The following is a 13,292-nucleotide window of genomic DNA, read 5'->3' on the forward strand; positions in this document are numbered from 1 at the left end:
GTCAGCCTCCCCGGTTTCACGTAGCCGGTTATGTTGTTCAGCAGGTGCCGCTGGTTCACCGTGTACGTCACGTCCCTCCAGGTGTAGCAGGAGCCGCCGCCGCCTTGGGCTTTGTCATCGTCGCCGTCGGTGGTTTGGGAGAATCTGCTTTCCAGCGCCGGGGGCTCCGCCCGGGTTTTCGGAAGGAGGGGGGGGCGTGGGGGATCGGACGGTTCGTTCCGGTTCCTCGGCCGTTTCGTGTACTTCCTTGTGGAGGTTCCGGAGACTCCATATTCTAGGAATTCAACGCCTATGAGCGCTATTATCAGGTAGCCGGCCGTGAAGGCTAGTACTATGCCGAAGTTGCGCCAGACGTGGGAGCGCGAGTAGCCCCAAGCCGCTTGTAGGAAGTCAGTGCCCGAGATGAATTCTGTGCCCTGTTCGGAGCCGGCTAGTTGGCAGACTAGGGTCATGGATCAGCACTCGGCCCCGGTGTGTGTGTTAAGGGGGAAAACCTTTGTTTGCGACGCTGGCGGATGGAATGTCGGGGATTAGTTGGTCCTCCGAACATCTGATGAATACACCTTCTAGTTGGTTCACCATTAACGCTTCTAGACAGTATGTCAGCGGTTGGGCCCAGTATATCCATTTGAATACCCAGGATTTCATGTTCCCCTCCGGCTGCAGGTATCCTGTGAAGAAGATCATCACGTGCAGGCCGAAGAAGGCGGTTCGTATAGCGGCGTTGAGGTCTCTACTGAAGGCTCCAACGGCACGGTTAAATGCTGTCAGACAGACGGTGCAAGCCTACAACTATCAGTATACCGAGTATCCCAGGACTATGGAAAGTAGACTCACAAACACGAACAACAGGTTCAAAAAGAACTTGCCGGCGTTCACTTCCAAGCCCGCCATAAAGTACAAGACGACAGTGTAGAGCGAACACTGCACCATCAAGATCGGCAAGTCCACCAAAGACTTTGCCAGCACGAGTGCGGACGGGCGATAGAATGCGAAGGTGGTGTGCTTCGAGGTGATGGATCGACCAACGGTCATGTCGATAGCCTCGTACATCTGCATCCATCCGATCACGACAATATTGAAGAAGAGGGTTCCCCCGATCTCGAAAGTGCCCTCGGACGTGCGATCGATCCCGAAGAAGAGACTGCCGATGATGAGCGCTAGGACGAGAGTGTTGAAGAACCGACTGCTCATGGCGACCTTGTCCTGGAGACGGAGTTGGAAGTCCCGTTTCGTGAGGTACCATATCTGTCGCGGTAGCGATACCACATACGGACTTCCCTTCCCACTTCGCCGTGATTTATCCTGCTTCACGGCGTCGCGGAAGTCGCGTGCGTCACGACCGGATCGGAGTTCCTCGTCGTAGGCGGTCAGTTCCTCCTGCAGGGCTGTCCAGTGGGTGCTGCTCTTGAAGGCAGCTTCTAGCTCTCGGGGGGTTAGCGGCGTCTTGTCCTCCCAGCCCGGCTTGATCTTGCGCTTGTTCGGGTCCGACACGCTGGTTAGGAAGTCCGCTGTTGTGCTCCGCGGGTTCCGGTGGAAGCCGAGGGACTCGAAGTATTTGGTCGCGGAGGATCCACGGCCGTAATAGATTTGTCGCCCGCTGTCTATCACGCAGACTTTGTCGAATTCTCGGTAGATTTGCTCCCCGGCTTGGTAGAGGGTTACGATGTTAGTGGAGTGGGTTAATGTGCTTAGGATTCGGAGAGCGTGGATGTAGTCTACCGCTGTAGAACTGTCAAGCCCACGGGTGGAGTTGTCCCAGGCGTTAACGGTCGCGCGGGATGCCAGTGCCTATCACCCGAAGGGGAGCGAGAAGGTTAGTCGGTCGAGTGATGGTTTGTGACGCAAGGGTTTTAGGTATGCTTACTTCTATGATTGACACACGCTTTCGCTCACCGCCGCTTACTCCACGGATGAAGGAGTTACCGACCATTGTGTTCAGAGTGTGCTTCATTCCGAACATCTTGGCGAAGAGCTCCAACATTTGTTGGACAAAGGCGTCTCTCGACAGGCCCGGTATGCGCGTCGCTGGTGTCTTTGTGCTAAGGGCAAACTTGAGCGTTTGCTGGACGGTCAACGTGGGATGGTGTATATCCTCTTTTGCCATGAGCCACCCCACCATGAATTAGTTTCATCTCGTCAAAAGAGGGGGAAATATGGATGGGGGGGAGTAAAAGTAGGAAAAAAACCAACCTTCACTATTAAACAAGATCTCCCCCCGATACCTCCCCTCCGCCAGCTCAAAAGGCACCCCAGAGTAATGTATATCCCCTTCAATCCTCGTAAACTCCCTCTTCTGATTCGTCAACGCACGCAGAAACGTGGACGTTCCGCTCCCAGGCCTTCCTAGCACCAGGAGCATCTCACCAGGCCTGACGACCCCAGAAAAGCCCTGAATTATATATTTGACATCCCTCCCCTTCCCCCCCGACCGGTCCCAGATCTTACCAACCGCCTTCGACCCATACTCCCACCCCCGCTCCAAAATGGACTTCCCGAACAGGTTCAAAAACTCATCAAGAAATGTAGACACAACCGCATACCCGGACCCAGTCCCGCTGACGCCTAGGTTTCGGAAGGATACTCCTATCCTCTTCGGGATGATACCGGAGTTGTAGGCATCTTTGTTGCTGCGCTGGAGGTACTCCTCCAGGTCGAAACCGTGGACGTTTGCCACATCGCCTAGTTCTACGTCCTCTTCTACGTCCTCGATCTGTCGGGATGCGCGGCGGGAGGCCGCAAGTATTCTCGAAGTGGGGCGGGAGTTTGGGCGAGAGGATTGGCGGGTCGCTAGGGAGAGTTCTCTGCGGAGTCTGGGTGGGGGGGTATCGTCAGTCGGGGAAATGGAGAGGATGGAGGGAGGGAGGGAGAATCATACTCCTCAAAATCGAATAGAGCTTCGTCGATATTTATCGGTTCGTCTCCCCACCAGTTGCCGGAACCTCTCCGACTGGTGCTCGGCGTGACCTGTACGCCACTGAACCTCTTCAATTTGCTATCTTCCTCGGCCATCTTTTTATTATTATTTTCAAAGAAAGACTATAAACGAGTTCTTTTTCTTCCCTTTCTCCTCACTTTTCAAACAAATATCACCCACTCACTCAGCGACATACTCTCTGTTTTATCCTCCCCTCCAACAAACGCGCCGAGACCTCCACGCCCACAATATATCCCCTGAACCCTTCGGCACATAGCCAAAGGTGGTAAATGATCGTGGAACCAGATAACTATCCCGTGGCCAGACCTCATCACCCCGGGCTATGGGGAGGAGGAAAAACGAAAAATCACGAACAAACACCAATATCATTCCCACGGGGTAACGATTTGCATATAAACCTTGGTGGCATTTATTTGGAGTACGTATGTGGTGTGTCTCGCGGTCACATGCTTCATCGGAGATAATAAGGTACCCCTTTTTTTCAAAACGGGCCCCCGTTGCGATTTCGGGATTAGTGGCCCCCGTAAACGGTATTTGGCTGGAAGGGTTATGGAAGCGAAGTCGGTGCCTGCATGTCTTTTCATACTCGTACATGCTGTGCGTGGGCGAGCTGATGTAGGTACGGATTGTACTTGTAGATCTTGGTAGCTATTACTTGTATATACTACGAGTACAGTACTCGCGAGCATTACCGTTTACGCGCCCAAAATGTCCGTCCAGGGATAATACCCGCACAGAAATCACCTCCCCCCCCTTCCGCCGGCTGGGAGAAATTGCGCTGATGGGAACCGCTCATGAATTAAACGCGATCTTTCGAGAAACCGTGGCGTATCATCAGTCGTTATATTATATAGGCGCAGGAAGGGTTTGAGGACTGACCTAGCGAGCGCTGTACTGTACTAGTACCCTACGCACTGGAGGGCAAGTGTCATGGACGATTTGGTATCATAATGCGCTGAACGAATAATCCACCATCCTCATCGAGGTACAGTACTGTACAGTACCATATCGTACCATCCGTCCGTCAAAGCCGCGGCGGCTATGATATAATAGATGCTTGTCACTGCTCACTCACTGTATCGCGCTTAAATTTAACCCTCCACAAACCCTTCGGAAAAACCCCGTGAAAAAGCAAAAAAGAAAGGGGAAAAAAGCAAAATATCGCACCCCGCCGACCATGATACTTGATGGTAACGGCATTAGACCAACCTTTTGGAAAAGGGGGTAACTTGTACAGTACTCGAGTAGAGATCGTCTGTTTCAGGTTTATTATTATCACTATTATTATTATTTTCTTATTTTAATTTTTTCTATGGAGGTCGAGCACCGAGTAATTCCCATTCGCACTGGTATGTGTGCTGTATAGCGAGCGGCGGTGCTGTTTGGTCACTTTTGAAGGGGCGGATGAAAGGGTCTTGCAGAGGTTGGGGAGATTTGCGGCAGGGGCTTGGTCAGTGGTTCGGTGGGTGGCCAGGTCAGATCAGATCGGCATGCTGGGGTTTTTCTGTGTTGTGTGTGTGGAGGTGACAACTCGGAGTCGGAGTCTTAATGATTATTGTTTGGTGATGTTTTACATTCCATTGTTTGCTATCGCCGTTACTCTGGATCCTTGGGTTGATGGTCTGATTCTCGTGTGTTTAGACCATCGTGTAGGATTGTGTTGTAGAGCTGCGGTATTTGCCTCGTCGGACTCTCAACCGACCGTCTGTCTGAGTAGAGGAATGTGCGGCGAAAGGGGGGACTCAACTATCGTGTACTGTACATTCTAGTCTTTACACATTTACAAACCGAAGACCGAAGAGAGAGAGCGTATGACAGTATGATATGATAACTTGTTTCATTTACTTCATGAAACCCACCGCTTACCCTTAAATCCTTCCAACCCAGTTAAGCTCCTCCCACCGAGCAAGCCCTTTACCACATCCCTCGCATTCCTAACACAATCGTTCAATCCAACACCCGAATAGCTATTCCCAGCCACGCTCAGTCGTCCATCAAATCCCGTTAGCAGGTCCTCATGTGCTCTCTCCATCCGCTCATCGTGGCCGACCGTATATTGTGGGATGCAATCCTTTTGCAATGCAACATTGGTGAGTGCCGGTGTTTCTGTGATTCTCAAGTGCCGTTGCAATACTGTTCTTGCCATTTCGACGGCTTCGTGCTTGTCTGGGTAGGAGGTGCGGTCTTGCCAGTAGTGTCCACCCATCATTACTGTCACTTTGGTGCCTGGGGATGGGGTGGTGTCCGAGTCGAATATCACGCCGAGTGCTTTTTCGGGATTCTCGGAGCCCGGGACGGATTTAGGGACTAGGTAGCCGAAACCTTGGACTGGAAGGAGGTTTGGTGTTCGGTAGTAAAGGTTTACGACTAGAACTGTGACGGCTTGAACGGATGCTAAGGAGGGGGATTGCAAGGATGTTGGGAGGAGGGAATTGAGCGACGGAGCGAATAACGTCGATATTACATGGGAACAGCTGACAGGTTTGTTTGACCCTTCAGCGATCTATCGAGAGGGTTAGCGTGGGGTGTGTGAATGTTTGGAGAAACTACAGGGCTTACATTGATTGGCAACCCTTGGGGTTTGGCATAATCAATGCTACTCAACTTCGCCCCAAGCTTTATTGTAACGTTGGGGCTTTTCTCTAGATCTCTCGCCAAAGCTAAACTCAGTGTTTCGATCCCATTCCTAAACGAGTACACACTCGTCCCTTGCATCCGCGCGCAAATGCCGACGTTATCGTCGTGCAATTCCGCTCGAGTGGTCTGATCGTCTTCAGTTTCTATTACCTTGTTACTGAGGGCACTTTTCATCAGGCTTCCATGGTGCGCTTCGGCCATCCAGAACCTTGGGAACAGGGACTTCGCGCTGAGCTGATCTATGTCACCCGCATATATCCCGTGCAGCCCCGCCGACATGAGGTTGTTCGCTAGGGTCTTGTTGAAACGTCTACTGATGAAGCTACCCACCGATTCATCCGTTAGATCCGCCGGTCGGCGCTTTCTGAAGGGCTCAGCAAGGATACCAGTGAAGATCCCTTTCATGACTGGCAGGTTTGGACTCAGCAATAGTGAGAGTAGACCACTCGGAAGCTGGTTTAGGCGATCGGGAAAGTAGATGAATCTGTTTTTAGCTGCCGGGGTGTTTTTCGAGATGAGTACTAAGTCCTTTTCCAAATCCAGCTGCCGGATCTACCCTGCCGTAAGCGATTTGCATTGAAGCCGGAATGTTATTCAATTGGAAGGCAATCGCGGAGAAGGAAAAGGCATCTATCACGAACATACCATATCTATTGTGGCCAATCCAGAAACGGTCCAAGGGCGAATTGTTCGAGGACCCTGTTCAAACTGGATAGTTCCATCCTCGGATTCGACTCGCTTAGTGTTAAGCCATCCCCCGAGCCTATCGAGCTTCTCATACAGCTTAACGGGAACAGAAGGAGCAAGCTTGGAGAGGTACCAAGCAGTAGATAGACCGGTAATTCCTCCACCTAGAGAGAGAAACCAATAGAAGGAAGAAAAAAAAACGTCAGCCTCCCCTTGTCACTGGGTACACGTGCAGGAGGTGTAGAGTGAACCGAGAACTGCGACTGATTCGATTGTGCTGGTCGGCGTGGCGCGATGTAGATACCGTTGGGAGGTTCGGCGATGGCTATGCGTAGTTCGCGAGAGACAAACGGAGGAAGCGGGAGAGAGAGAGGAGAGCATGAGCAAGCGGTGTCTCTGTGGGTTCACCATTTGATGCATGATGGAAATGGCTTATCCGATACGGGTACTTTGTCGACGGGTATGGCGAATTCAATTGAGTTGAGTAGGGGAATAATGGTGGGAAAGGAGAGATGAAAGCTGTGTTGGTTGGTCGTGGTTGTGCAAAATGAAGTGGCCTTTGTACGAGTAAGCGGCTCTCCGAGGACGGTACGAGTACAAGTGGTTTGCAGGGGAAAAACAAAGGCTGGTAGGTAATGTTCCACCTCCACCCAATTTACCGGTATTCCACTCTCACAGAGAATAAGGGCTGAAACTACAAGTGCGAGCACATTGTATGATACTGCTACGAGTACTGTACAAGTACGTTCGTTTGCGTGTCAATGCAAGATTCTGTCATGCCTGTAGCGTCAGTCACAAGGAAGTATCACCCACTTTACTCGAGTAAAAGGTCTGCTCCCCACCAAGATATGACTTTTCGCGATTTTTAAGAGCTGACATTATGCACCTCTATCAGGGGTCGCTCTTAAACTAACAAGAGCAGAGCGAGTCGTACTGTACTGTACTCGTACTCGCATTTGCAGGGCGAAATGTTACACAACAAGGATGCCCTTAGACAATCCAAAAAAACAGGTGCTAAAGGCTCGAGAACCCCAAAATGGTAGTTCGGCCTTTGGAATATGGCCGGGTTGGGCGTCTTGGCATGATTATTTAGTATTTCGGGGAGGTTAGACTCGCACGATGATGCGCGCAGTCGACTGCCAGAACATGATCCGGGGGTGTGGGTAGAGTAAGACACGGCACTGCACTCGAGTAGCTTGTTGTGTTGGTCAGCACTCGAGTGGTCCATCGCTTCTCGCAAAGCACCCAACATCCAACATTGATGTCACTTTCGGGACAGCTAGAAGCAAGCCTCTCGCAACAACAAGGCGGTCAAGCGGAAGCAGGAACTCCCAAAACCGCAGCATATCAATTGATAGCCAATTGATAGCAAGGTATCCGCCATATACTCCGCTCCTGAGGGGGACCCGCAGATTGATAGTTGCTCCAGCGCAACGGTTGTCCGAAATATGCATTCCGCTGTTCCGAACACATAGGGTAGTGCCGTGCATTGCTTTCATTGGTGCGGGAGCGAGCCACCACTGTTAAACCATCGTGGTCTTCAGGAGCTGACTTTGGTGAGATCATGGCACTTGCCGTACTCACTGGTTCAAATACAAGGTATTCGATTTCATTACCGCGCTTAACGCTTCCTCGGAGGTAGAAAGCATGCTGTGTGCTGTACAAATCTGCACAGGTAATCAGATCTTATTCCGTGCAATAGTACAAGTAGTATCATACTGCTCATGCCACGCTATAAGGTGTTGTACTAGTACCGTACTTTACCAGGGACGGGGGGAATCAACCCTCTACTTCCGGTACCGGTACTTGACAACAACCTCCGAATCCGCCCAATGAACAATCTGGAAGGGCTGCAAGTGAGATAGATATATTTGGCAGAATAACAAGTAAATTTACCTTAGTTGTGATATTCCATGTCAATTTCTAGAGTCGTGAGCATTAGTTTCTCCGCATTGGGGTGCATTCATTCTTCTCAGTGTTCTCGTGAGGCAGATCCTAATCACTCAGCGCTGCAGTACCGCAAACTGTATCGTGCCCGTACATACAGTGCCCCAACCCTCAAATTGGCGAATAACGACTCTCATATCGAGGGAAAATGAAAAAGTGCGATATCTCTCCTTCCTTCTCTCCCCTTGGCCCGTGCTGTACGAACTGTGGGGCCAGAGTGGATAGTCCATCATAAATTCAACCCCACCGCATATACTTGTACCCTCTCTATTAATTCCCAACCGGATCCGAGTACTGTACTGTACCACGTTCGCATGCAAACACTCGCGAGGAAACGAGAGAGAAAATCACATACCGTACGTAGCCGATCACCCTGCCCCCCGGTGAATGTGTGGAGCACCACTTTTCCACTCGAGCACCCCCGTCTATGGTGGGGGGGTTGTCGTTGGCATTCACTCGCTCGTGCTCAGCTCGGTTATATGACCGAAATGTGGAGAGAGTAGGGGAGGGAGTTCTTGCTGTCTATCATGGTGAAACTGATGCAGAATATCATACTCGAGTGCTCGTGCTCGAGTAGTGTCGAAGCGTTTTTGGGAGGACTGCTATTGCTTACCACTAAAATTGGCCCTTTTCCTTGCTTGGGTCTGGGTGGTTGGTTGTATCCATAGCGAAAATGCTACGATGCTATTATACGGTGTGTGATCATGCTGTTATGATAAGCTTTGCAAATTCATAACCCTTTCCTGTGTACAGTACCAGACTGTAGGATACGGTTATTGTCCCTCGGGCACTACAGAACTGTTCCATCGTGAGTCGTGACAATACTGCGTAGTAAGAGCGTAGTGCTTGCTTGAATCCCCCCGTAAGATTCACCGGGCCATCATTTCGATCCTTGATAGCAGCCTGATACTCCCCGTTCGATCTCGTCCGTCTACACGGTACAGTACTGTACTAGTACTTTGCTACTATGTTCATGTTATTCACTACCCGGTATCGTCGGAAAAGTAGGAAGTGTCACCATCAAGCGATTGTAACACAACTGCAGGCCTCCCGCAAGTTTTTCTTTTTCCTTTTCTTTTCTCCTTCTGCACACCTACCGCACCGGGGCTCGAGTACGGTACTGTACTCTATTGTCTTACCGTACCGTACTTGCACTTGAACAGCATACCTGTACGAGCATTGTACTGCAGCAACAGGCCAACAAAACCCCGGTTTCACCAAAAAAAAGAAGAAAAAAGGAAAAAGGAAAGAAAAAGCAACCCATGAACAAGCGGGAGCTGCCGGACCGTAGCTAGCTATCAAGGTGAGATAAATTGAAACTATATAGAGAGGCCTTGAACGCACCCCCCTCCCTCCCTCCCTCTCCACCGGAAACCCAACATTGCCGGAGCGATACAATAACCCCCCACCTACATAAAAATGGACCCAACAGCAGTAACAAAATGGCTCGACAGCGTGTACATTCCCTTTCCCATCTCCCAATCCCCCCCATTACCCCGACTAACGGAACCAGCATGGGGGCATCAAACGTCATAGGCGCCCTACTAATCGATTCACAAACCGGGCTTTGTCTTGGAGGTTTGTTTGCTTGCTGGTTTGTTTGTTCCCCCATGCGCGGGTTACGGGGAGTTAACGCTTTGTATGATGCGTGGTGCGAAAGCGCGAGGGAAGGCTACCGAGGATGATGCTATCTATATTACAGTTGCCTCGCGGGCTGCTCTGGATGTGATGGGGGTTGGGGCTGTTGCTTATAAAGATAGGTACGGTTGCCTTTTCTGGGGGAGGAGGGAGGAGGAGGGAAGCTAATTGAAGGTGTTGGGGGAGGCTTTAGTAAAGTAATTCTACGGAAGGGCGGTAGCGGTGTTTTGGTTGCGGTTTATAAGGAGAAGGATTCGTTGGGGGAGTCGCCGGATGAGATGTGAGGTGTTGGTTTTCCGTCCGCTTGTCGTCCGGGGAATTGCTTTCTTTCCCCCTCTTTCTGTCCGTCTACTCGAGCTCGTATGGTGTCTACTTGGGGTACCCTCTTGAAGTAGGGATTTTTTCTTCCCCTTGCAAACATGTCTTGTTAAGAGGTGTTTTGTTTTACGATTATTCCCAAAGCTTCTATGCAAGTGCTCCCTCTCATAAAACCATACATCGATTTTCCTTTTTCTCCTCACGCGCCGTTTTTCTCCGGGTCCGAAGCCTTTCACTCCCAGAACTACACTTCTCTCTTCCCCTCTTCCTAGTCTTCAACTTGTTCACTTCTGAAGAGGCCAGCCCACCAAGTACCGAGGGCGATCATCACGGTGAAGAGCACCCAGATCGCAACTCCTATCTCGATCAGGACGAGGATGATCCACAAGATACCTTGACTCTCGCCGCCCTCTCCACCATCGCCGACGCCCGCTGCTTCCCCATCTCAGCCATCGCTTCTCCAGAGGGGGCACTTGTGCAGGGGAAAGTGGTGCACTACCGTAACTCGTTTGCAACCCCCTCCTCCCAATCCTCACCAACTCCCCGGGATCCGCTTCCTGGATGTACCCATCCGATGGGGTGATCCCCCACCAGTAGTTTCGATAGGGGTGGACCAGCTGTGCCCACTGGAGCTGCAAGAAATCCTGAAATCCCATGCCAGTGTTTGCTCGTCTAGAGCGGGGGGGTTGACCGTGGTTTCGGGGGTTACCACTAACGAGCGCGGACTAAGCGGCCCGGTGGTGGGTGTAGTTTCGTCACATTGGCCTTTTCCCCTGTTTCAGTTACGGGGTTTTTTTTTTTAGACATTGCAGGGAAAAACAGGTACGGTAGGAGTTAGCGACGAGTGATGTTCCATGATAGCTAGTGTTCTCTTTACGGGAGAAGAATTCAGTATTTCGACATCGCCGGATCCCAGTGTAAATATTGGAGTTTAGAGGGGTTTCCCTGTCGATTTCTTGGTGTCACTGGACCCCGCTATTCCTCCACCATACCGGTAGACTACCCCGCCGCCCCGGCTGCCGTGCTCAAATGTTCCCCCTCATACCATACCTCTGATCGTTCTATGTGCTCGTACCCCTTGCTTCTGGAGATCTAACTGCCGCTGTGGTACAAGATCCACCTCCTGCATTGGTCTACCGGTAGGGGAAAGGGAAAAGAAAGGAATGGGAGGCTAAACATTTTTTTGCTTTTCGTGCAGCGGGGTTTCACCCACTCGGTCCGAGCCATTGATGTTTTATGCCTTCGGCTGGCGAACCCATAGTGGGCGCGCTGGCGAACCTTTTTTGTTCCACGCATTACCACTCAACAATCGGGCGGTAAACTACGGTACCAGTTTTCTTGCAATAGGAAGTCTAAGAATATTTTCCCGGCTTGATGACCATGTGATAAATTTATCTATTGTATTATGAGGTGGTGGGGTATGGTATAGTACCGGTATGGTGTCGCATCGGTATCCGTGGGATGGAAAGGTACAAGTAGAGCACTGTACTGTACACACTCGAGGGGAGTGGCGATACTTTGAATGTGCAGTATCCTACTTGCCACATGGGGGGGGGGTATACTCGGGTGCCTCTTCCACCGTGCTCGAAATGCCGGTACCGTGGTCTGCCCCGATTATTGGAAGTGTGCTGTCAATGGCATGGCTCCTGGCCGAGTTGAGGCTTAGACATTGTAGTTTGAGCTGTTTGTCATTTCAAAACACTTTTTTTGAGATGATATTAGTGTTTTGGCATACCGTCATTTGCGTGCAAAAAAGCACGTTTTTTCCATTTATGTTAAAACGTGTTACTGATAGTTAAGACACACCGCAAACATAACTTGGTAAATAGCTGCTTGGCGAGTTTTGAAATGAACGGTTCTAGTGACGGTATGATACCCCGAACAGCCTCTAACCTCGCCGACAAGTATCCTGAGTTTCCCTCAGCGGTGATAGCGGTACACTACCTGTGAGAGTACTGGTAATTATTAGCCAGCCGTACGTAGCCTCTTCCATTTGTGGTTGGGAGGGTGCGAGGCTTCACGTTCAGAGCGGCTAGTTGAAGTGCGACAAACATGGAATCTCGCACTGGTTATTCACAACGTGAGGGAGCCCGAGAAAATTCAGAGATCCAAGACATGGGGGGAAAATATGGTATCGTGGTTTTTATAACGCCATGAAGTGTGGAAGGCGGTGCTGGTTCGTGGTGGTCCTTGCTTGAGGTTGCCGTTGGGACGGGAACAAAAACTGTTTTTTCGTATCACTCGCTTTCTGTTTGGCAGGATGGGTTTCGGTTGGGTTGCGCATTGTAGTACTCTTTTGTAGCTGCACCGTATGGTGCTAACATCCGAGTGGGTAAATGTCTCAAGTTAATAATGGTGAGTTGTGTTGTCCAAAGTATCGTATTATAATTCTCACGGCAAGAACTTTGTGGTGCCGTACAGGGCGGAGAGTGGCTTGGGACGTTTCACCACCCTTTTCTCTTGAATCGCAATACGCATCAAGTTATGCATGCAACTGAGGCCGTTAGGATTAATTTGGGATCGATTTGGCCTTATTCATTGATTGGTTCTGGCTTACGGCTTAGCTTGGTGATCATGGACGAATTTCGCATGGTGATACAAGGGTGCAAACAACCTTAAATATGAGGTAGGCTTTTCTCAACGTGAGCCTTTTTTGCTATTCCTCGGTTATATAACCGAGAGGTATCACAGGCGGTTGCGTGGGACAATCGATTTAGCAGGTATCTATGTGAGATATAACTCAAATTGTCGTAGTACTCTGATTGAGCCTTGATGGCTCACTTGTGAGTTCTGAATGTGCTTTCGATATGAGGCTGTCATGGGGAATATAGCAAGCGCTAATATAGTATATCACCCCATGATATCCCTCTCTCAGAGCATACAGAAGAGGTGGGGTGTAGTTCTCCTCCCACCCGCTGTGCTGCCGGTAGAGGATTTCGTTGGATACTGAATCGAGTCCTCGCTTCTCTGAGACCTATTGTATCTGTAGCATCCTATTGATATAGTAATTGGGACCGAATCACCGCAGACGGAGACCGGGTTCTGATATGAGATGTCCATGTTGGTTGTTAATTGCCGAGAGGGCAATCCCATAGATATCCATCTTAGCGTCACCGGGCCCACGACC

At 50.5% G+C, this 13,292-nt stretch overlaps 3 protein-coding genes; 1 reads left to right on the forward strand and 2 right to left on the reverse strand.

Moving 5' to 3' along the window:
• Positions 1-67: 67 nt before the first annotated feature.
• On the reverse strand, positions 68-3,012 carry GSTUM_00006903001 (uncharacterized protein; the record flags this gene model as incomplete). The annotated part of the gene is made up of 7 exons (XM_002839031.1): positions 68-274; positions 333-442; positions 495-786; positions 838-1,791; positions 1,868-2,097; positions 2,194-2,813; positions 2,879-3,012. The coding sequence occupies 7 exons, from the start codon at positions 3,010-3,012 to the stop codon at positions 68-70; spliced, it is 2,547 nt and encodes an 848-aa protein (XP_002839077.1).
• Positions 3,013-4,784: 1,772 nt separating this feature from the next.
• GSTUM_00006904001 (uncharacterized protein) lies at positions 4,785-6,682 on the reverse strand (the record flags this gene model as incomplete). Its single annotated transcript, XM_002839032.1, has 4 exons — positions 4,785-5,441; positions 5,498-6,127; positions 6,221-6,426; positions 6,490-6,682. 4 exons carry the CDS (start codon positions 6,680-6,682, stop codon positions 4,785-4,787), a joined length of 1,686 nt encoding a protein of 561 aa, XP_002839078.1.
• A 2,906-nt stretch (positions 6,683-9,588) lies between these two features.
• On the forward strand, positions 9,589-10,283 carry GSTUM_00006905001 (uncharacterized protein). XM_002839033.2 has 2 exons: positions 9,589-9,969; positions 10,041-10,283. The coding sequence occupies exons 1-2, from the start codon at positions 9,854-9,856 to the stop codon at positions 10,129-10,131; spliced, it is 207 nt and encodes a 68-aa protein (XP_002839079.1). The 5' UTR covers positions 9,589-9,853; the 3' UTR covers positions 10,132-10,283.
• The last annotated feature ends 3,009 nt before the right edge of the window (positions 10,284-13,292 follow it).

The sequence above is a fragment of the Tuber melanosporum genome (genome assembly GCF_000151645.1).
Source record: "Tuber melanosporum whole genome shotgun sequence assembly, scaffold_3, strain Mel28".
Taxonomy (NCBI): domain Eukaryota; kingdom Fungi; phylum Ascomycota; class Pezizomycetes; order Pezizales; family Tuberaceae; genus Tuber; species Tuber melanosporum.

Coding starts and splice junctions, on each gene's coding strand:
- GSTUM_00006905001 (XM_002839033.2), top strand. CDS start 9,854: ATGCGTGGTGCGAAAGCGCGAGGGAAGGCTACCGAGGATGATGCTATC. Junction 9,970..10,040: donor GCTGTTGCTTATAAAGATAG/GTACGGTTGCCT, acceptor GGGAGGCTTTAG/TAAAGTAATTCTACGGAAGG.